General features: G+C 43.7%; 1 protein-coding gene across 1 annotated transcript; it reads left to right on the forward strand.

The window, feature by feature from the left end:
- On the forward strand, positions 1 to 25,208 carry LOC138525635 (zinc finger protein 84-like). Its single transcript, XM_069635686.1, has 2 exons — positions 1 to 114; positions 16,969 to 25,208. The coding sequence occupies exon 2, from the start codon at positions 17,629 to 17,631 to the stop codon at positions 19,015 to 19,017; it is 1,389 nt and encodes a 462-aa protein (XP_069491787.1). The 5' UTR covers positions 1 to 114; positions 16,969 to 17,628; the 3' UTR covers positions 19,018 to 25,208.
- Positions 25,209 to 25,411: the final 203 nt, after the last annotated feature.

The following is a 25,411-nucleotide window of genomic DNA, read 5'->3' on the forward strand; positions in this document are numbered from 1 at the left end:
AGTGTCTCGTGCTCTGGGTTTGTGCATTAGAGCTTCTCCTCAGCCCCCGGAACCCACCCTTCAGCTGCAGGAAATCACAGCCGAGAGCGGAAAGGCCCCGCAGCTTCTGATCAGGTGAGTGATGGGCTGTGCAGGGTGTGCTAGGCAGGATTGCGCTGTGTGATGGATTGTGTATGGGTGTGCTGGGTGATAGGCTGTGCAGGGTGTGCTGTGTGATGGAGGATGTTGGGGTAATCACTAGAAGATGATGAGTGTGCACGGATTTCATCCCAGTATCACACATGCACATCTCTAGAGCACGGTGTGTGATCTCCCCATTGTAAAGCACGCACGCCACATGGCCTAAGGCTGGGAACTGTATTTGGTCCTCCAGCCCCCAGTCCGGAATGGGGAGGGGGAATTACCCCCCACAACTCGAGGGTATCTCAGGGGGCAAAGTTCCTTGCCGCAAATCCCAAGAAAGGGAGGAGAATGGTAGTGGGATGAGGGGGGCTGGGGTAGCTAGAGGCAGAAGGAGGGGGTATATTGCATTGACATAAATATTATTATAGTGCCTCATCACAGGGTGTCACATGCCAGCAGCGTGTTTAATATATAGCTTGGTGCTGTCATATGCCTAGTAAGATTGTTGTCTGTCTTCCCCTTGTTCCCCCCTCCCTGCCTCGTCGCGCCTTGAAACACTTGTGTATAGGCGCGTTATAAATGCCATATCATATCATATTATGTGTTTATTTTAAAACATAGTAAATAATTAGGGTTCAACATGTGTCTCCTATTTATTTCTACAATTTTTTTGTCAATGTATATTCAGATTATATTATAGTGAACATATCTTAGATGTATTGAGCACAAACAGGCACATTCTAAGCAGAGCACTATTTCTAATTCAGGTTTCATCTTTTGCCGAGAAGTAAACCGGGTTCTAAGAACCCTGCTCCACCGAGGGACGGCGCCAAGTTGAAAAAATGCTCCACACAAAGGAATGGTGAAAAAATTAAAGTGTATTCGAATTGCCCTATTTGAGACACGTGTTTCAGCGATAACTCTGCCTTTTTATATCAGGGCTAATGGATGTCACATTCAATGTTTGTCTCATTGGATGTATTGGTTGCCCTGGTCATGGGTTAAATCCCACCTCGCAAGAGGCGAATCGTCTGTGAGCGTCGTTTACATCACCCATTCGATCCACATACTTCCATGTTCCATCATTCACGCATTCATCTGCTCTACGCACTCATCTGCTCTAGGCACACGTCCGCTCTAGGCACTCATCCGCTCTAGGCACTCGTCCGCTCTAGGCACTCGTCCGCTCTAGGCACTCGTCCGCTCCATGCAATCATCCGCTCTGCGCACCCATCCGCTCTGCGCACCCATCTGCACTGGGCACCCATCCGCTCTGGGCCCCCATCCGTTCTGCGCACCCATCCGTTCTGCGCACCCATCCGCTCTGCGCACACATCTGCTCTGGCACTCATACGCTCTTACGCGCTACTCCGCTCTTACGCACTCATCCACTCTACACATTCCTCTGTTCTTACACATTCCTTCGTTTTTACACACTCGCCGGCTCTATACATTTGTCCGCTCTGCACACTCGTCCGCTCTGCATATTCGTCCATTCTGCACACTCGTCCACTCTGTACACCGATCCGCTCCGTGCACCTATCCGCTCTGCGCACCCATCTGCTCTCACGCAATCATCCGCTATTACGCACTCATCCGCTCTTACGCACTCATCCGCTCTTACGCACTCATCCGCTCTTACGCACTCATCCGCTCTTACGCCCTCGTCCGCTCTTAAGCACTCGTCCACTCTTACGCACTCGTCTGCTCTACACACTCGTCCGCTCTAGGCACCCTTCCGCTCTAATTGTCTGCTCGACGCATTCATCTGCTCCAAGCACTTGTTAATTCTGCTTACTCACCCGCTCTGGGCACCCATCCGCTCTGGGCACCCATCCGCTCCAGGCACCCATCCGCTCTGGGCACCCATCCGCTCTGGGCACCCATCCGCTCTGGGCACCCATCTGTTCTGTGCACCATCCGCTCTGCGCACACATCTGTTCTGGCACTCATCCGCTCTTACGTGCTACTCCGCTCTTACGCACTCATCCGCTCTACACATTCCTCCGTTCTTACACATTCCTTCGTTCTTACACACTCGCCGGCTCTATACATTTGTCCGCTCTGCATATTCGTCCGCTCTGCATATTTGTCCATTCTGCACACTCGTCCGCTCTGTACACCGATCCACTCCGTGCACCTATCCGCTCTGCGGACCCATCCGCTCTTTCGCACTCATCCGCTATTACGCACTCATCCGCTATTATGCACTCATCCGCTACTACGCATTCATCCGCTCTTACGCACTCATCCGCTCTTACGCCCTCGTCAGCTCTTACGCACTCGTCCGCTCTTACACACTCGTCCGCTCTACACACTCGTCCGCTCTAGGCACCCTTCCGCTCTAAGCACTCATCCGCTCTAGACACCCATCTGCTCAACGCATTCATCCACTCAGCGCACTCATCCGTTCTACTCGCACATTCGCTCTACGCACCCATCCGCTCCACGCACCCACCCGCTCCACGCACCCATCCGCTCCACGCACCCATCCGCTCCACGCAGCCATCCGCTCCACGCAGCCATCCGCTCCACGCACTCATCCGCTCCACGCACTCATCTGCTCCACGCACTCATCTACTCCACGCACTCATCCGCTCCACGCACTCATCCGCTCTATGCACTCGTCCTTTCCGCGCACTCATCTGCTATTTGCACTCATCTGCTCTACACAGTTCTTCGCTCTTACGCACTCATCCGCTCTATATACTCATCCGCTCTATACACTCACCCGCTCTATACACTCATTCGCTCTACACATTCATCTGCTCTATGCACTCCAGGAGGTCTACACACTCCTCCGCTCTTACTCATTCATCCGCTCTACACGTTCATCCGCTCTATACAGTCATCTGCTCTACACACCTGTCCGCTCCATGCAATCGTCCGCTCCATGCAATCATCCGCTCTAAGCACCCTTCCGCTCTACGCATTCGTCCGCTCTACACACTCATCCGCTTTATACACTCATCCGCTCTACACATTCATCTGCTCTATGCACTCCTGCAGGGTTACACACTCCTCCGCTCATACGCACTCATCCGCTCTACACGCTCATCCGCTCTATACAGTCGTCTACTCTACACACTCTTCCGCTCTACGCAATCGTCCGCTCTATGCATTCATCCACTCTAAGCACCCTTCCGCTCAACGCATTCATCCGCTATACACACTCATCTGCTCTACACACCCATCCATTCTACACACCCATCCGTTCTACACACTCATCCGTTCTACACACTCATCCGATCTACACAGTCATCTGATCTACACACTCATCCGATCTACACACTCATTCGCTCAGTGCACTCATCTGTTCCACGCGCTTAAACCCTTCTACCGATTTCGTCCGCTCTACTCGCTTAGTTTATTCATCATGCATTATCGGTTCAGGCCATGTCACTTGCCATACGCACTGTATCCGTTCCGTGCTCTCTATCTTTTTCGTGCACTGCACCCGTCTCATGTACTTGAATCGTCTATTCTGTACTTTCCATTTATGCCATGGACTCATACATTCCATGTCATCTGTCTGTGTACTCATCAGTCTCCTGTATTCATCTTTCCATCGTCTTCTCTTTATTCGTTTCAATCATTTTGTTCATTTGTCCATTGCAATCATTACACCTATTTCAATAATTTAAACCACAATTACTGTTTTCGTATGATTTATTCTTTTTATCCATTTCACTGCATTGTTCTAATTTCCTCATTCTATTTTGTTTATCCTTTTAGTTTACATTAGCGGTTATTAGTTGTCGATTTCTCGCTAGGATCTTGCTGTTGTATTGTTATTTGTCTTATTGTTATTCAAGATCTAGTAGTTTGTTGGGTTGGTGTCATTGCGATGCTGTTATTCAGTTTGAGTTAGTTTCAGTACAGGGTTGGTTTTTAGGGGAAAAGCCAAGTTTTCAGTAATTTGCGGAAAGATATTAGATCTTCAGTTAGGCGGATGTGGGGTGGGAGTGCGTTCCACAGCGTGGGGGCCAAGGCTGAGAATGATGATCCGCCTAACCTGACTGATTTGTGCATACTCATTGTTATTACTAGCTCTCAGAGGCTATATGATCGGGGTGTAATTGGAATAATAATTGACCTGAGGGTTTGGATATGTCAAATGTGAGAGACTTCTTACATGATATTACATTGGGTTATGGAAAATGTTGCTCATTGGGCTGGAGTGGGGGAACATTATAATTATTTACTTTACTGCCATGGTCAAGAATCTAGTGTTTAAATAGTTGCATATGTTAACAAATTGATTTGGGTGTGGTAAGATTGTGTTGTGGGCGGGGGAAGGATAAGGGGGAGATATGTATAGTGGCCTTTGGGATAATGAGTGTAAGATATTTTAGGATATATGAGTCAGATTAATAGATGATATAAGGAGATAACTTAGGTAGGTTTATAGGACATACATTGAATTTTTGTTTTTTGGGTTTTGAAAATGATAAGGATTGTATTGATGTGAATGTATATATGACTGGCAATAGGACTCTGGGGTTACAGTTTAGAGGTAGTGTTTAGTACTTTTGGACATTATTGTTTGGTCCTGGTTAATGGACAATTTTTAATTAAAATGGTTTGTTGATGTTATATGTTGTATGTCTGTATTTAGTGTGTCTTATATGTGTGTGGGTGTCTCTAATGTTCTACACCGTTAGTACTATGAATCTCTAACAAGCTGTCGGGAGGTTACATATGCAAGTCTTGGCATTCTAATGGATGATTTGGATGGTCCAAACTCAGTTTAGTTCTTTCTTTTTATTGATCTAGATGGGGGTTCTTGAAGTTTGTGACATGGAATGTTAAAGGGTGGAAAAGCCCCAAGAAGGGGAAAAATATAATGATTAGGTTGAGACGTGAAAAATTTGATGTACTTTTTTTTACAGGAAACACACTTGACAGTGCATCCAGATCATTTTTATGGTGCCTCTAAATCCATGAAAGTTCCATTAAATTGTTATTCAGGGAGTTCGAGAGGAGTAGGCTTACTAATTAGGAAAAGATTGGGTATGGTGCTAGATGATATACTTATGGACAATGATGGTCAGTATATTTTAGCTGATGTTAAATATGAAGGGAGAGTAATGACGTTAGGTTCGGTGTATAGTCCATGCTCTCGTGGTGTTCGTTATTTTTAGGGAATTGACAGATTCTCTGAAAAATATGAATGGTGACTGCATTATCATTGGAGGTGATTTTAACTGTGTTCTAGATGCCACTCTGGATAGATTATCGGCATGTAGATTTACTGGCTATAGGCTGAGTTGTGACTTTTGTGATTTTATTGACACCTTTGCCTTAGTGGACAGTTGGAGGTCACTACATCCTGCAGAAAAGGGGTTCTCCTTCTATTCTTCGGTCCATAATTCCTATTCAAGGTTGGACTATTTATTGGTTTCAGATAGATTGGTAGATTACATCTCTGACGTGGAAATTGGGGAGCGGTGTCTTTCTGACCATTCGTTGGTAAAACTGAATATGAGTCGGCGTTTGCTCAGACCTGCCGGTGTCAAATGAAGGCTTAAAACATTCATACTGCAAGAGGAGAAAATATGTGAGGCTATTAGTGCCCCCATTATAGATATCTTTGAGAACAAAATGGATTCAGCGGACTGTTTGGTGGTGTGGGGTGCTTTCAAAGCAACTATTTGAGGGGAATTGATTAATTGGACAGCTAGAGATAGGAGGGAGGGTGAGATGAGGGTTAAAGGTCTGGAATTAGAACTAAAGGTATTACAGCAGAAGTATGCTTTATCTGGTAAAAGGGCGGATAGATTGAAGATGGAATGTATAAATGATAAATTGGGTAAAACAATGGATGAACAGGCGGAGAAAGGTTTATATTTTATGAAGCAGAGGTTTTGGGCGGAGGGTGTCACGGGAGGACGGCTACTAGCTAGAAAACTGAAGAGCCTGTCGGAGAGATGGTTTATACAGAAGATTGAGGATGCAGTAGGGGGGTGAAGGTCAAAAGTGATGATATCTGTGAATGTTTCAGGTCTTTTTATGCTTCCCTTTATTCAGATGCGTCGCAAGTTGAGGAAGATAAACTTGCTGAGTTTTTTGCCAAGATAGATATTCCCTACTTATCAGAGAAAGGTAGGGAGGCACTTGATGCTCAGATCTCTGAAATGGAAGTAGGGGAAGCTGTCCGTCAACTCAATATGGGTAAGTCTCTGGGTTCAGATGGGTTACCTGTTGAGTTTTATAAATCTTTTAGTTCTGTTTTGGTGTCCAAACTGTGTGTATTATTTAACCAATTCCTTTCGGATGGGGTATTATGTCCTTCAATGCAGGAGGCAATTATTACTCTGATTCCTAAGCAGGGGAAAGATTCTTCCAAATGTGCTAATTACCGGCCGATCTCTTTGTTCAATGTGGATGTAAAAATATTTGCGAAGGTCATGGCTACCAGGTTACAAAAATACATAGGAGAATTGATAGGTTGTTCACAAGTGGGGTTTATGGATAATAGGTACGGCTATGACAATATTAGGACATTATTGAATATAATAGGTTTATCTCGCACTAAGACGGAAGAAATACTCTTTATTTTTTTTATGCTGAGAAAGCGTTTGACTGTGTGAATTGGTCGTTTCTAAATTATACATTACTTCGGATGGGCTTTGGTCGGCAATTCTTGAATGCCATAGGTGCTCTGCAACACAATATTTTGGATAAAATATGGGTTAATGACGTTGTGTCTCAGGCTTTTCGGTTGTTTAAGGGTACTAGACAGGGTTGTCCGCTTTCACCCTTCTTATTCAACTTAGTTCTTGAACTGTTGTTGGCATATCTTAGACAGGAACAGAATATTTGTGGCTGGAAGATGAAGGATGGAGAGGTGAAAGTATTGGCGTATGCGTATGACCTGACAGTGGTTTTAACAAATCCAGATGGGGAGGGGCTCTACTAAGAAATATGATGCAGGAAGTGGAGGAATTGTCTGGTTACAAGGTAAATTGGGGGAAAAACTGTGGTTTTCCTGCTTAAATTGAACCCACTAAATAGGAGATTATTGGACTGGAATTGTCAGTGGGCTGATGTTTTGGTGAAATATTTAGGTATTTATCTAGTGCGTGACATGAGGAGAATGGTGGAATACAATGTGGACAAGCTGAAGGAAGTACTGATAAAGGATACACTGAGGTGGGATAGATCGACTTTGAGTTTATGGGCTAAGCTTAATGCCACAAAAATGATGTTACTGCCAAAGGTCTTACATTATATTCAATCTCTTCCTCTTAAGTTTACTAAGAAGGTACTTAAGAGTATTGACAGGCTTTTAATGGATTTTTTGTGGGGAAAGGACAATAGGCCAAGAATTCCTCGTTTTATTATGATACGTGGAGTCAAGGATGGGGGTTTTGGCTATCCAGTGTTGGAGAATTATTATAAGGGATTCTTACTAAAAAAGGCTTCTTATTATTTTAAGGAAAGAAGGGGCTCGGATCCTTATTGGCTTTTGATGGAGAGGGAGAAATTGCACCCCTTTTACCTAGATTGTCTTTATTCTTATGGGAGGCTACCTAATTCTGGGTCAAGATTGGAAACTTTGGTGGCCTCGAAATCTGCTTTGGTTTTGAGGATGCAAGGGTGTGGACAGTCGTTGTTCTTTTATGATTTGGCTGAATCCGGGTTTGCAGATTGAGAATAAAATGCTTAATTTGAGGGCTTGGGCCAATAGGGGCATTTTGAAGATAGAAGATGTGTGGGGGGAGGGCAGGGTGGTTTCATTTGAGGATTTAGCTAATCGCTATGGATTGACTAATAGGGAGATAGGGAGGTATAGGCTTTTGGAACATTTATTGGCAGAGAGACTACAGATGTTGCGTGGATCCTTGAGTTGTAGACCTCAAATTTGTGAATTATTTACTACTCCTCCAGGTTCGGTCTCTACGTATATAAAATGTATACCTCTACAGCAATGTTTGCGGAGTTCTTGGGATAGATTACAAATGGAGTGGGTGTCAGAATTGGGAACTGAGCTGTCTGAGGAATTGTGGGATAACCTTTGGAAGGTGACTGTGAGAGCCAAGGTAGATCTGAACCTGAGATATATTCATCAACAAAATTTAGGACATATTTATTGGATGCCTGTGAGGATGAATGGGAGGGGATTAATGGATACAGACTTGTGTTGGGGATGTAATCGCTCAAGAGGGACTTATCTGCATATGCTTTGGGAGTGTAATAGAGTGTGAGATTCTTAGAAGGACGTCTTGGATCGGATTGATTTGGTGGCGGGTATATCATTTCCTCGAACTGTTGTGTCTGTCATCTTCCTCTCAATTGATAGTAGAAGTGGGGAAATATGGGATTCATCGGACTGGATTGATAGGGCTTTACTAATGGCAGTAAAACATATAATGAAGGTGTGGATATCTAGAAAATAAACACATTATGAGAACTGGTTATCGGACATGCGCACACTTTCATGGTATGAGAAGACTCAAGCTTCTAGGCGTTTTCGGGAGACTGATTATGAGGAAATGTGGGGTTTAATAATTTGTTTGGATAAGGTGTTGGATTTGTTCTTTAGGTGTAACATTGATAGGGGGTTAGGTGGGGGTGTCTGTCTTGTCCTGTTTGGTGTTGTATTTTGTTGTGTTTTGTTTAATGTAGGATAAGGGTGGGAATTTTATGGCAATGATAAGTTGATTGATGTATGTATTTTAGAGAAGTGATATGTATGGAATTGCTTATACCTTGTTCTCACTGGTATGTTTTTCAGTTGTAACTTTTGAAAAAATTATTAAATAAAGTTGAAAAAAACAACAACAAAAAAACCTATGAAAACAGAGAATTTGGGAGTGTTGACTATCTCCCATCCCTGCAGTAACCGAGACTGACCCTGCTTATCTTCAAAGCGAGGAAGGGTCTGGGCCCCTCAGGCCATGTTGCTCTATGTCCGAGGTCTTCAAACTGTGGGGTGCGCCCCCCAGCAGGATGCGGCCACATTCCAGGGGGCACAAGACCACAGCCTGCTTGTAATGATCTTTGGTTTCCTAGACAGTGATCCAGCAGCACCGATCTATCCCACCCTCCCAACACTGCCCACACTCCCCGTTTCCCCCTCCCCGTTCCTCTTGCCCCACACACCACACACTCATTACTCCCCACCTCACATCGCACAACTCAACAATCACCACTCCACAGTATAACGATTTCAAAAAGTCTTTAAACCACAAACCAATAAAACACAATTATATAGACAATGGTTTAGAAACTTACTCAGCCTCCTCTTTGAGACGAGGGAATTTACCTCCTTATGCCCCCTTATGCCGGGCGAAGGGATCCCAGGCCTGCCATATAATGGGCCTATACAACAAATTAACACTTATTTACAAAATGGTTTGGAGTGGAGGGATCCCGGTTCCTTCATCTACAGGATCTCTACTTTACTTGCAGTGCTCCCTTTCCTCAATAGAGGAGATTGCATTTGCTCTCTTCTGTTTGTTTCACACTATACTATCGTGACGTCACCTTTCCTCTCGACGGAGGAGATCCCTCTGGCCAACTCTCTGTACCTATATACATAAAATCACTATGCACTGCCACATGATCTTTTGCAATCCACACACTCACAATCAAAGCACTTCACCCACACTTTCTTATTGTTGTTTTCTCCCGCAAAAGTGCACTTACATCTAATAATTGTGGGGTCCTATCAACGGCCTGCACAACTGGGAGCAGGGCCCAGCTTCAAGGAGAAGGCAGGTGTTCTGGCAACACAGCACATGCAGGCCTGCAAGCCTCTTCAAGTCATGTACGGGGATCTGGTCACGGCAGACGGGCCCTGCACCTCAGGAAGCGCCGCTGGGACACCCCTGACCACACAGAGAGTATGGGATTACTTCGGTGTCACCGGGATTACGTCAGTGTCACCACTTTCTAAAGCGAGTAGTAATCCAAAACCTAAAAGATCAAAATAATCCAATAGATCAAATAATCACTGCACCTCTTTGCACGGGAAAGCAAGGTTTATTACATGCAAAAAGGTCTCAGATGGCCCCAAAGAACCGAACTGACACAGAGCTCGTCATGCCCCAAGTAGTTACAGGTTATATAGTGGAAAACCACAAAACTGCATAAATAGGTTACACTGTTATCCGACCACCCTCATTGGCTACCACCTATAGAAAATCCTAATACCCCACTGTAGTCACTGGACCGATTGGTCACACCTTATCTAAACCCATTCCCCTAAACATGTGGCCCACTACATCGTCACTATTGAATCCAGGTATGGGATTTGCTAATGAGGATATTAACAAACGGATAAATCGTGACCATCATGTGATGTGCACCCCTCTGACCCAGACACGCTCAAAGTAAACTGGCGAGGCCAACTCTGCTTTGATAAGACAATAGGCCTTCTCATTATACCAGCCGCCGCGGCGCACACAGGCTGCACCCCCGAACTTGTACTAAATGTATTGGCATCACCTCTGCTCCTCCTCTCCAAATTCACAGAACGTTCCAGACACAGTTCCCCCTCATCTCCTTCAAACCCCAGGTGCCCAGTAATGACATGACCGGTGCACCACTCTTGAGTCTGAGTCTCAGGGATTTACTGGCTTTGGTCATGCGTCTACTTGTAATTTTAATTGGATGGCCGCCCCTTGGGTGGGGGCGATAGTGCTCTAAATCTTTGCCTGGCCTCTTGGCATCACAAAACCTCCTGCCCTATTCTCATGAATTTGTCCTTTAAAGGGCGCATCCCTACCTACTCTCCCCACAGCTAACATTCTGTTCCCAACACGTTCAGGCCCTGTGGCTGGATACAATTAGCGTTTATCAGTGCACCGTGGGTGCCTCTGACCTCGGCTACTCTACTGGGGGACAGAAAAGGGATTTATTTTGGGACTGAGCTCAATTGAGCTGCAGTTCCACCTCAAGGTCTGCGTTCTTTTCTGTTCATTGTGCACTAGGGCTTAAAATCCAATATGGCAGCACTCCTGCAATGTTAATACACTGACCTCACTCCTACCACAGTACCTTTCTGACTCCATCTTCCACCTACTTCAGCTCTTTCCTCGCACTTCGCTAAAGAACATAACTTTGTTTACAACTACTAAACACAGTGCCTCATTACGAGTAGGGCTGTAGCCCTTAAATGTGGTGATAACGGTATTACCGCCACATTTAAGGGCTGGCCCTATTGCTAGTTGGGCGCTAAATCGGCTGCTTTTTTCTGGAGGTGAAAATCCCTGTTTTCGGCTGTATTACAGCCAGCTGTATTAGCCCGCAGTATTAGCACTGAAAATTCCCCATTGGATCCAATGGACCCAATCAGGAATGGGGATTTACCGTTAAGGCCCAACCCGTGATCCGGTGGTAATACCACCGGACCGGTCGGTGCTAGGGCTATTACAGTCAGCGGCATTGCAGCCGGGAATACAGCCCAACTCGTGATGAGGCCCAGTGCCTATACACTGCCCTATCTATAAACTGCAACTGCAACATCAATATACGTGTTGCTCCTTCTGTGTTGCTATACGTGGGTATGTAATATGTGTAAAAACTAACTACGAGTGATATGTGCACCTTCTGCCATGCAAAACTCACCCTGCTCACACTGTGGTACATACTAATAGGTTTTTCTCAGCCTGAACCTTTTTGTCTGGCTGAGACGCTATATCTCAACAGTTTCCCTACTTAACAAAACTAACTAGGGTACTCGTCAGTCGTCAGTGAGTCCAAATGAAAAGTCTGTTTACTGTCCAAAAAGCTAATCTGACCTGACCCGACCACTAACAAAACAACGAAGGCACAGGGGAATGACTCCCTTCTCCTGCGAGGTGCCTTCTCAGCAGATTTTGTTGGCAACATATTTTTAGATAGTTCTTGGTTATCACTTTTATCAAGTCGCCAAGTTCTTCCACCTTTCCTTCCTTATCTTTTCTTGACCACCTGAGGTCTTCTGGATTAGGTTGTCTCTTCTTAACTGTAGCCCTCTTTATTTAATACACACACTTGAAGTCTCTCTTGTTTCAATGTAGACTCTTTATCCTGATTCCCTCAATCAATGTTCTTCCAGTTATAAATCTCCCTCTTCTGGTCAACTTGTATCTCTCTGGGACAAGGATGAATATTCCTATGATGATTCCCACTCTTCTTATGAACTGGTGTCTCACTGGGACAAGTATAAGTACCCCAGTGATGACGCTCACTCTTCTTGCCAACTTATGTCTCACTGGGACGAGTATGATTGACCCAGTGATCATTCTCACTCTTCTTGTCAACGTGTGCCCCACTGCGACGGGTATAATCGACCCAGTAATTATTCTCACTCTTTTTGTCAACCTGTGCCTCACTGGGACATGTATGAATAACCCAGTGATGATACTCACTCTTCTTATGAACTTGTGCCTCAGTGGGACAAGTATGAGTAACCCAATGATGATTTTCACTCGTCTTATGACCTTGTGCCTCAATGGGAAGACTATGATTGACCCAGTGATGATTCTTACTCTTTCTATGACATTGTGTCTCACTGGGACGAGTATGAGTAACTCAATGATGATTCTCACTTGTCTTATGACCATGTGCCTCACTGGGACGAGTATGAGTAAACCAGTGATGATTCTCACTCGTCCTATGACCTTGTGCCTCACTGGGACGAGTATGAGTAACCCAGTGATGATTCCCACTCGTCTTATGACCTTGTGCCTCACTGGGACGAGTATGAGTAACCCAGTGATGATTCTCACTCGTCCTATGACCTTGTGCCTCACTGGGACGAGTATGAGTAGCCCAGTGATGATTCTCACTTGTCTTATGACCTTGTGCCTCACTGGAAAGACTATGATTGACCATGTGATGATTCTCACTCATTTTGTCAACTTGCGCCTCCGTGGGATGAGAATGAGTGACCCAGTGATGATTCTCACTCTTCATATAGAAGTCTTTCTCACTGGGATGGTATGACTACTCCATTTGTTATATTCAGCGCAGTTCCCGATTTCAAGTTTTTCCCGTTAGCTTCTAGACTCAGGTCACATCACTGGGTCTGCAGCTCCGAAGCAGCTTCCTTCTCGTTCAGTCAGGATGGCTTTTCTGCCCGTGACTCCTCTTCCATCACGCTCCACAGTGCCTCTCTCCAAGCGGTTTTGGCGCCAGTGAGGCACTTCCCAGTGTCTCCGGTCGAACCACCACCTTCGATTAGGTCCCTCCTGGGACCTTGTTCCAATCCCTTGGTTTCCGTCAGCCACGCTCTCTGAGAGTGCAACTCAGGCACTTTTTTTAGGTGAGCTTCCCTGCAACATTGGAAGCACTTCCTTGTTTCCTTCAGCTTTGTTTCAACAAGAGCTGATTTGAAACTGAAAGTGTTCTCTCCTCTTCTCGAGCCCTTCTGTTGTTTTTTACTTGTGTTCGGTGTCACTCGAGGTGTTTTTCAATATCCCTCAAGGAATGTTCTTCAGGTTTTCTCGGTGGTTAAACATGGCAATAACACATATGCACTGATCCTTCCTGGTTTACTGGTGGTTTACTGGTGGATTTGGATTCGGTAGGGAGTTCCTCACTGGAACAGGAGTCTCTGTCTGCAAGAGGGAAGTCTCTCCCTGTGAGGTCCTGCTTGCCTCTACCCCTAGGGAGGGTATTACTTAGCGGTCAAACCTCCCTAGCCTCACAGGGAAAGGCTCCCCCTGGGGAGAAGTGACTGAATCGCATGATTCGTCAGAATACACACACACAGACTTTTGACACTGACAAACTCTTCATCATAGATACACTCTTATAGACAGACACTCAGAGACAGCCACTGACAGCTGGGCATGGATACTCACACACAGACTCTTACAGGCACTAAGAGACAGCCACTGACAGCTGGGAATGGATGCTCACACATTGACTCTTACATAAACTAAGAGACAGCCACTGACAGCTGGACATGGCTGCTCACAGACCAGCTCTTACAGACACTAAGAGACAGCCACTGACAGCTTGACATGGCTGCTCACAGACCAGCTCTTACAGACACTAACAGCCAGCCACAGACAGCTTGACATGGATACTTAGAGACAGACTCTTGCAGACATTAAGAGACAGCCACTGACAGCTGGACATGGATACTCACAGACAGACTCTTACAGACATTAAGAGACAGACACTGACAGCTGGACATAGATGCTCACATACAGACTCTTACAGACACTAAGAGACAGCCACTGACAGCTGGACATGGCTGCTCACAGACAAGCTCTTACAGACACTAAGAGACAGCCACTGACAGCTGGACATGGATGCTCAGACACAGACTCTTACAGCCACTAAGAGAAAGCCACTGACAGCTGGACAAGGATGCTCACACACAGACTCTTACAGCGACTAAGAGACAGCCACAGACAGCTGGACATGGATACTTACAGACAGACTCTTGCAGACATTAAGAGACAGCCACTGACAGCTTGGACATGGATGCTCACATACTGACTCTTAGAGACACTAAGAGACAGCCACTGACAGCTGGGCATGGATACTCACAGACAGACTCTTAGAGACACTAAGAGACAGCAACTGACAGCTGTACATGGATACTCACACACAGACTCTTACATACACTAAGAGACGGCCACTGACAGCTAGACATGGATACTCACAGACAGGCTCTTACAGACACTAAGAGACAGCCACTGACATCTGGACATGGATGCTCACATACAGACTCTTACATACACTAAGAGACAGCCACTGACAGCTGGACATGGATACTTACAGACAGACTCTAAGAGACATCCATTGACAGCTGTACATGGATACTCACAGACAGACTCTAAGAGGCAACCACTGACTGCTCGACATTGACACAAAGAGACACAAAGAGACTATCATAGACAGCCACTGACTGCTGGACATTGTCACTCACAGACACTCAGAGACCATCTGAGGCAACCACTGACTGCTGGACATTGACACTCACAGACGCACAGAGACCATCCGAGGCAACCACTGACTGCTGGACATTCACACTCACAGACACACAGAGACCATCTGAGGCAACTACTGACTGCTGGACATTGGCACTCACAGACACACAGAGAACATCAGAGGCAACCACTTACTGCTGGACTTTGACAATCACAGACACACAGAGACCATCCGAGGCAACCACTGACTGCTGGACATTCACACTCACAGACACACAGAGACCATCTGAGGCAACCACTGACTGCTGGACATTCACACTCACAGACGCACAGAGACCATCCGAGCCAACCACTGACTGCTTGACATGGGTACTGACAGACAAATATGTTCATACATACAACCACGCGGAGACAACCCTAAACCTAACCGTTACTCACTACCTGTAGCCATTACTATGTTATAATGTCCCCTGACAACTACCCCTTTTTCATAACCCCAATCACTCACCCATACCCTACCTGTAATAACTGTCAAGGTTACAAATCATTACAGGTCTATCAGGTTTGGATACATCAGCATGAAGGTATCAACAAAATAACTACTTTACAAAAAAACAAAGTGCCCATATCTGGCAATGCAGCCTTAATTCACCATTTCAAAAACATGTGTTTATAGTGGATACCTCTCGTCCCTCAGTCTGTCCTGTGGTGCCTAGGACAAAAAGTGGCCATTGGCTGTAAAAGAATGGCTACACAGATCACTAGATTTCTGCTTCTATTCATCATTTTTCTGGTCCAAAGCACTTTCATGCATGTGTGATTAAGCATTTTATGACTAGACTAGGTTGTGTTCAAAGCACTATCATGCATGTGTCTTTAAGCACTTTTATGAATAGACCACAGGTTAGGCCAAAAGCACTTGCATGCATGTGTGTTTAAGCACTCCATGAATAACTATAGGTTCTTAATATGAATCTCTTACACACCAGGTGACAGAATTTCATCAAATGATTTTAGGAAAAATGTGCCTGTGTGTTGTGGAGTCAGAGTGGAATGAGTTAACTGTATTTCATGACAATTACTTAAAAGGGAAGATATGTGCTTAGAAACCTGTGGGTATTAAGCGCGTTATAAATAACCTATCATGTCATAAGATCAGATCGTATCTTGTAAAAATGTTTTCAAAGTCAAGACACACATGTTAGTTTAACCCTTGACATGTAAATACTAATTGACACTTTGTGGCTGGGTTCATTTGAGGCGTTAAATTGAGTTTTAAAGTGAAGGTGTAATCACTTTGCCAGCGCCTTCATATGTCCCACTTAAAGAAATCTTTAACTCCATTTTCCACTTTGTATTCCCCACTGGTAAGATAGCTCATCAAGTTAAGTGCTCATCTGAGACTTCAGACATTGGGCCTCATTATGAGGTTGGAGGTAGCCATGGTGCTATTAGCACCATGGCTACCCCCTTATCGCATACCGGGTCCGGGTTGTCAGAATAGGGACTTACCGGGTCATTCCAACCTTGGAGGACCCGGTAAGTCCCCATTCTGAAAACCATTCCCGATTCTCATTCGAGCCCCCATAGGGCTCAATGGGAATGGGGAAGGAGCTAATAACGGGCCCGCAAATAGCAGGCCCGTTATTAGCTCCCTGGTCCCTTAGCGGCTCCCGCTAAGGGCGGCTGGTAAAACCAGCCGGCCTTAGTGGAACCAGCTAAGGGACCTCGTAATGCAGAGATAAGGGGTTAACGGCACCGGCATCCTTACGGGCGCCGTTAACCCCTTACCTCCAACCTCGTAATGAGGCCCATTGTCCAACAGTAGCCAACCAGGTGCAACTCCTACTCTGATTCCCTGCATCAATTTTCAAAATATCACAATTCCCACTGAAATAGAGTATGAATATAATTGCTATGTGCTGTTTAACAGATGTATACATAATCTGTTGCTTTAACTCCTCAGGTGGCTGAAGTATGAAGAGAGAAAGCAACACTGCAATTCAGGGAAATTACCTGAAAAATGAAGACCCGGGAAAGGTTTACAAGGAGGAACACTGAGCTCTGAGTGTGAAAGTTGTTTCATTCCATTAAACATCACCGTGTCTAAGGGTTATCAGTGGAATCAATGCACACAGGACCTTTGCAAGTACTATCTATAACAGAACCATCAGTTAAAGAGGACAGCGTGTTTCCTGCAAGAAAATACATATAGGACAATCACATATGAACTCAATGCAAATGTGAACATTTTTAGTTTTATGTTTGTTCTGATGCTTTATCAGAGAAGACACGCGTGGAATGAGTTGTGTTCCAATCATTGCATATAGGTTAAACCTACTAAACTCTGATACATTTGCCTGTCAGTGTGGCGGCACCTGCTAGAAAACCTGTGCTCATAAAATCAGTCTGATTCATCACGAGAGAAAGCATGTGGTACAAGTTGTCAGAATTGTGAAGTGGGGCGTTCAAGAAAAAGGTGCAGCACAATGTAGATTTCCCATAGGGGTACAACCATAGAAACCCATAGAAAGAAGCTGTTATAGGTGAAATCAAGGTTCCCATGAGAGGTTTATAGCGAACATTTTCCAAATATCCTGACTTTGGAATTATGTGAATTCTTGTCATGGCATTTTTGCTCAACAAAACCCAATCTATAGACTTTCGTCTCCAAGAACAATTGTATCAGGGCTCTGAATGTGATAAACAATTCAGTCACGAAAGACATCTAACTCTACATCAAACAATACACACTGGAGAAAAACCTTATCAGTGTCCTGTATGTCAAGCGAGATTCCTGCAGAAAGCATATCTAAGGAAACATGAGAAACTACACACTGGAGAAAAACCTCATCAGTGCTCAATATGTCCTAAAAGATTCATTCGGAAATACCATCTGACTATACATGAGAGAAACCACACTGGCGAAAAACCTTATAAATGCTCAGAATGTCAGAAAGGATTCAGTCAAAAAAGCAGTCTGACCGAGCATGAGAGAAAACACACTGGCGAAAAACCTCATCACTGCTCAGAATGTCAGAAAGGATTCAGTCACAAAAGCAGTCTGACTCAACATAAGAGACAGCACACTGGAGATCAACCTTATCAGTGTTCAGAATGTCAGAAAAGATTCTATCAAAAAAGCAGTCTGACTCAACATGAGAGAAAACACACTGGAGAATCTCCTTATCCATGCTCAGAATGTCAGAAAAGATTCAGTAGTAAAGGTGCTCTTACTAAACATAAAAGAACACACACTAGAGAAAAACCTTATAAATGCTCAGAATGTCAGAAAGGATTCACTCAAAAAAGCAGTCTAACTGAGCATGAGAGAACACACACTGGAGAAAAACATCAGTGCTCAGAATGTCAAAAGAGATTCATTTGGAAAAGTGATCTAACTAGACATAAAAGAAAACATACTGGAGAAAAACCTTATCAGTGCTCAGAATGTCCAAAACGATTCCTTTGGAAAAGTGATCTGTCTGTACATGAGAGAAACCACACTGGAGAAAAACCCTATAGGTGTTCAGAATGTCAGAAAACATTCAGTCGAAAAAGCAGTCTAACTATACATGAGAGAAGACACACTGGAGAAAAACCTTACCAGTGCTCACAATGTCAGAAAAGATTCATTTGGAAAAGTCATCTGACTCTACATGAGAGAAAACACACTGGAGAAAAACCTTATCAGTGCTCAGAATGTCAGAAAAGATTCCATCAAAAACGCAACCTCACTCTACATGAAAGAAAACACACTGGAGAAAAACCTTATCAGTGCTCAGAATGTCAAAAAAGATTCAGTCAAAAAAGCAATCTCACTCTACATCAAAGAACACACACTGGAGGAAAAGTATATCTGTTTTCAGAATGTCAAAATAGATTCAGTCCAAAAGGCCTTCTAACTCAACATGAGAAAAAACAAACTGGAGAAAAACCTTATCAGTGTTCAGAATGTCAGAAAAGATTCAGTCAAAAAAGCAGTCTTTCTGTACATGAAAGAAAACATACCTGAGAAAAACTTTATCAGTGCTCAGAATGTCAGAAAAGATTTAATCGGAAAGTCAATCTGAATAGACACGACATGAGACGACACACACCCGAGAAAACACTTACCATGCTCTGAATGTTGAAACAGTATCAATATTGTAGAGGATCAGAATAAATAGAAGGGAAAACACATGGTAGAAAAGGCTTCTAAGTGCTCTGAATGTCAGAAGAGCTTCAGAGTTGAAGGGGTTCTGACTAAACAGTGGAGAAAAACTTTAATCAGTTCTCAAAATGTCCAAACACATTCAGGCAGTAGGACGGTCTAAGACACCAGCAGAAGACACTGTGATAAATCCTACGGAACCACCTCTAAAACCCTTGCTAAAGTGTCCTCCAAGAATGCCAGGGAAAGGCTGAGTCTTCTTGAACCCAATCCTAGGGGTGGTGTACTGCGGGAGGATCACCAGGGAGGAGACAAGGCCCAGGGTGGTGAGGAGATCCCGTGGGATGAGACACAGTATTTTGCCTGTTGAAGGAAGAACATTTCAAAGTTGCCTAAACAGATAATGACCTATTGCCATTATAATGTATCTGAACCACATATAAGATCTGTCACGCGGGACACAAAGACCCTAAAACCTGAACGAACCTTAGTAAAAGAAAAAAAAACATTTATGGTACTTCAGGATACGAATCTTCCATATCCCGATGGGTATAATGGAAGGAATTTAGAAATACTGCCATAACTAAATTGTCTTCCTCTATGACAACAAATTCTAATGGTTTATCCTTAAATTACTTTAAGGAAAATACATCTATCTTTGAAACCAAGAAGTTGTAAAAAAGAACTAACTTTGCTGTTAAGGACTACAAGTCCCAGAATCCAACGAGTACTGGGATGAAGAACAGTGTTGAAGAGGAATGTGGCAGTAGTAGTCAGGCAATTGAGCCTAACCGCCCACACCTGAGGCTTAAAAGAACCTCTCAGTTGCGGCCAGTAAGAAGGAGCTGCAATTGTGACTGGAGTGCGTGCAGTAGTAGCAGAGGCAGAAAGAAGACACTGTGTTGGCAATCCAGGCAGAAGTGAGAGAACCAAAGGGACACTGGAACATTGATGCAGCAGATTTCACCTGCTTGTTCTGTGGGGGTCCTGTTATCCCAAACTCTGAGTTGCAGAGGCTGTGCAGCAGAGAGCGTGCAAGAAGGCTGCCTTTGCCCATGTAAGCCTGATTGTGAAGATTGCCGTACCAGAAGTGTGTCAGAGACCGAGGCGAGGAGCTGTGATAAAGCTGGGGATCTCAGGAGCAAGAGAGGCTCCTAAGTGGAGTGGCTGGAACAGAGACACCTTCAGCTAGGAAGCGTGTGGGTCCCTGTGAAGCCAGAAGCAGTAGAAGTTTTACCCGAATTCATGGAAGTTGTGCAACCAGCAGAACAAGGATTACAGAAGCCAGTGAGTGAAACCTGGCATTCTGATTCCTTCACGAGCACTTCCAGCAACAGTATCCAGTCCTATCTTTACTCGCGTATAAGCAGAATTGAGCTGAAGCTGTACGTTGAACTTTTAACAATGGAACAATGAGAAAGTAGCACTTGCGTGTGATTGGTAATTGCTCTTTTTACTCGCATGAAGAGCAAATGCTGCTGAGATCCATTGTTGAATAATTTAAACATTGTAAACTACATGAAGAAGTGGTCACGTGTGCCTAATTTCACTTTTCAAAGAAAGACTGAACTTTATTTCTTTATATCTGAATGTTCATAAAAGAAGTAAAGCATTTAAACATTGTATCTACAGTTGAAGAGAGAGCAAGCATTACCCAAGCCAAGCATATTCACCTATTAAGACTGAAAGCAGCTTTTCTTAAAACCAGAAAACAATCTAACCACAACTGTGAGCATAACTGAAGTTTAACCTTGCCTAAAATACAAGTGTGCAATCATTACCTGAATCCAAGAGTGGCACGTAGGCTTCTGGGTAATTATTTTGCTAACAGTTGGCAGAGAGGGGAATGCAAAGTTGGGGAAGAGAAACCTGGCTGCTTATATAAATTACTTGAAGTCGATCCGACCTATATTACCAAAGACCATAAGAGAAAGAGAGAAGTATGTTTAAAAGGTAATTTTGGGTTGTTGTGGTTGCAGACAGATGAGAACGGCAAAGAGGCTGCCCCCCTGTTTAGAGGAAGAGTGCCTTGTCTACTTGAAGGTGTTGAAGTGCCCGATAGTGAGTCTTGTAGCAGTTTAATCAAGTATTGAAGTTGTGGAAGTACTTGTGGTTGTCGGTGAATGTGAAACTTCAGAAGCACTGTGGATTGTGAACCTTCATATATGATATGATAAGTCATTTATAACATGCCTGTACACAAGTGTTTCTAGGCACGACAAGACAAGGAAGGGGAGACAGAAGGAGGACAAAACATCGATATTACTAGGCCTTGTGGCATTCAGATCGCACAAAGTGCAGGGGGCATAGTGAAATCTTGCAGAAGATGATTTGAAATAAAAGTGGTACAATTGAAGTGGAAGTGCTGTGAAGTCATCCTGACAAAGACATATTATAACTTGAAGTTGTCTTTTAATCAATACAGCAGAAGTCCTGACCATGGGATGCAGTGAAAGTTCACAATTCAAAGGAAGATGAGAACTTTTCTATTGGCTGAACTGTGTTTGGTAAAAGTAACTTGTGACATATTGAAGGAGCCAAGAACTGAAATAAGACTTTGTTATAAACCTGGATTTCCTTGTTTCTTTTTGTTGTACATTGAAGCTGAATCCAACTTAAAACCTGGGGAAGGGGAATTCACCCAGGTTGTTAAAAGAGACTGCGAATGCATTTCTAATGCAATTCATGTGGTTATGAAATGCCAGATATTTTGTTATATGTCTGATGTATAAGTGTGAGGGCCAGACATCCTTCATTAGAGTTTTCCTTGTTTATTTAGGCAGGGAAATCCTCGTTAGGATAGGGCAAGTGAGGTGTTTGACACTTTTGATTTAGTAAAATGGCATTGTTTGAAAAATCATCAAAGAGTTGTCCACCACATTTCTGACCCCTCACAACACGCACAGTCATGAAACCTTATCAGGGTTCCATGTCATTTCAACAAATTCAATTACTTTGTTGTAATTTACTACGTGAGTGTTTTAAAAAAAATGTTACTTCACTTTTGTTTTTAATAATAATAATAATAATAATAATTTGGCATTTATATAGCGCTACGAACCCTCAGGTATCTGGGCGCTGCTTATTATTACCCACGGTGTGTGGTGCTCATTTATCGACCTCGGAAGGATGAAAGGCTGAGTTTGATCCTGCCAGGATTCTAACCTGCGTCAGCAGGTTCTGCACAGATGTCAAAGTGAGCACTCTTTGGGTAGTTACTTCTCATACACCCCTTCCCCTTCACTACAACCCCTATCCGAAACCCCTCCCCAGCCCCTTTTCCCCCTTACCCCACAAATGCATATACATGTTCAAAGTATTTATTTTTTAAAACACAAAGTAAATTGCTACGAAGTACTTTCCTTTGTTGAAACCACGGGATACCCTTTCTCTGAATGTCAAACAAGGTTCAGTCAGAAAACCAGTCTGAATTACCATGAGTCAGCAGAATTATAGACAACAGATTGTAATAGCAACAAGCAAAGTCACCACACCAGTTAAACGTATTGGAGCAAGGTATGTAATGGATAATTACACACACGGCTGCTGTTGTAAAGGCTTCACTCTCCACTGTCGTGCAAATATAAAGACAACATATGATGAAACATCTAATGAACCGCAAAACCTTGAGCAACCCAGCAACAATAGCCCCAGTTGTCATAGGTGCAGTATGAGTTCTTTATTTTGTAGTGTTTTGTTATTTACCCCATTCAAGCATAGCTGCGTCAGAGCGCTCTGAACCGGGGCGAGATGTGATGGTTTATGAGATCAGCCAAAAGTAGAAATAAATAAATATTCAACTCAAGCAAGTCCATATAGTGCCAATATTGTCCATGAGACCCCAACAGGGTTAATTGGGTCTTTTGGTGCCAAATGCCATTCTGGCACCCCGAGAATGCCTCTAGTATTTCCAAACGGGTATTAACTGGCCAATATAACTTTATACTGAACCTTTTAAGTAATGAATTCTTAACATACAGTGGTCAACATACATTTTATGGGGAGCTGGAAGACTTCCCTGACAGGTCCATTTGAGTCTGCACAGAAAAAGGGCTGGTTTGACTCATTGTAGCTTAGCAAGGAAACACCTACTAATTACCCTAAAAACCAAACCAGTTAACACTAAAGAACTTGGGAAGAGACGATCAATATATACAAAAGCCATTCACAATAGGAACAAGGAGCTGGTGGATAATTCTTGGAACTTGCTCCTGGAAGCCTCACAGGTCAAAGAGACTAGGAGGTTCTGGGAGCCAGTGAATGTGGACCTCCTCTCATTCATGAGAGACGGGAAGTAATAAGTGTAATAAGCGCAGCACCTAGAGCTATCTGGGTAGTCCTTTGTTCTGATCTTTACTCTGATAGACCTTTTAAATACTCCAAATGCCCGAGATATGCTATTCTTAGATTGAGAGAATGTCAACCCCGCTCTCATGTCTGTAGAGGAGCCCATCCGGCATGTCTTGAGATTCTCTTGGGAGTACGTGCTGAAGTCTTTCTAACTTAGAGAGCTGCACAAGCGCCAGCCTCTGTACCCTCAGACCTTTTTAAATGTGACCCTTGTTTTTGGTCTGTTCTTTTATTTATTATTTCTAATAGAATGTTAAAATTGAACGTTTTTCCTAAGACATGGAAGGATGCGTTACTATGTCTAATATATAAAAAGGCAATTACACTCTCCCATGTTCATATCGACCGATATGTCTTTTAAGTACAAGTTTTAAGATCTTTTCGCGTACCCTACTGTACTATTTAAGTGAGTGGCCACAGATGCACTACATCTTCCCTGATTCAGAATTGGGCTTTCATGAAGGTCTTGACACTGCAAATCAGATGCTGAATTTGCACCTGATTATTGCCAATTCTCTTCAAACTAAGAGCAAGCCTATATATATCCCTTTCATGGACCTCTCCACTGCCTTTGATAGTGTGAACAGGTCTAGGCTGTGGAGGGTGCTTTGTGAATTGGGCATATCAGAAAATATGCTCCTTACAGAGATAACGGGGCAGCTGTTAGAGTAGGCAGATCTGGAGAATGTAGGAAAGAGGTTTATGGCAGGAGTGCGTTTTGACTGCCCTGCTGTTCTCCTATAAACCGATAACCTAGAAACTGCAATGTTGGATGGGCAAGTGGATGTTCCACATTTAGGCTCTTGAAGTTTTCTTGTACTGGCATACGCTGACTGTTGCCCTTATCGCCAAGACACCTTGCTCATTACAAAATGGTATTGATTGATATGTGAATTTCATTGAAACCTTAGATTTCAACGTTAACACGGCCAAATTGGTGGGTAGTTTGTTTTTTTACCACATAAAAACCATCAGAATATAATTTTATCTATTAAGCCGGCCCTGATGAAAGACTCCCAGAAAAACCTCCTTTTCATATTTAGAGGTTACCTTTGTGAAAAATCTGAGGGTTATTGCGGTCCCCAATAAATGTGAGACGAGACTCAGTGCCGATTATTATGGGTATTTACACAGCTCGGGTCAGAGCAATTGGGACACATGATGCTGACATGTGGGGCTTTGAGGACCACAGAAAATCCAAACAATAGAAAAACAATTTTGCTGTAAAATGTTAGTTCTTCCTGGTTGCTCGCCAGGTTATGAATTATCTATTGAACATGGTATTTGTTCTATATCATAGACCTGGGAGAACACACCTCTTAAGCTATGGTTATCCACTCGGGCAAATAACAAGGCAGTATTATCAAATATTATATTAGAGCAAATTATGTTTTAACAGGGTGGTAATACAATTCTGTGGTGCAACCATGTTTTACAATGCTTAACAGCTATGAATATGCACAACCTGTGGTCCTCCACCTTCGCTTAGATCAAACTACAAATTAAACCAATAATTTTGAGGCCATGTCTAGCTAGAAGCAATTCTGCTGATGGGGCGTTGTCACAGGAAAATGTTTCGGAGCACCACTCTGTCTTCTTCAGGATTAATGCTATAACTAAACACCTCAATGCATCTCCATGAACGTTGGGCTGTCACTAGGTTTCAATGTAATCTATTGCCATTAAATTCCTGTTTTACTTTATGAATTGAATTGTATTGTAGTTGTCATTTATATAGCTCCATTTCCCCATTTCTATGGGCTCAATGCACTCTGTGGTTGGAACTCCCTTGGTGGTCAAATCCCATGTGTTGTGGAGGTTCTAAGAGGATGCTTAAGATGCTTGTGTCCATTTGGCCAGCAACTAGGTTTTAGGAGGGTGGCTAGGCTCCAGTATGCAACCCAAG

Source organism: Ambystoma mexicanum, chromosome 7p (assembly GCF_040938575.1).
Source record: "Ambystoma mexicanum isolate Mex_15411 chromosome 7p, UKY_AmexF1_1, whole genome shotgun sequence".
Taxonomy (NCBI): Eukaryota; Metazoa; Chordata; class Amphibia; order Caudata; family Ambystomatidae; genus Ambystoma; species Ambystoma mexicanum.

Coding starts and splice junctions, on each gene's coding strand:
- LOC138525635 (XM_069635686.1), top strand. CDS start 17,629: ATGGCATTTTTGCTCAACAAAACCCAATCTATAGACTTTCGTCTCCAA.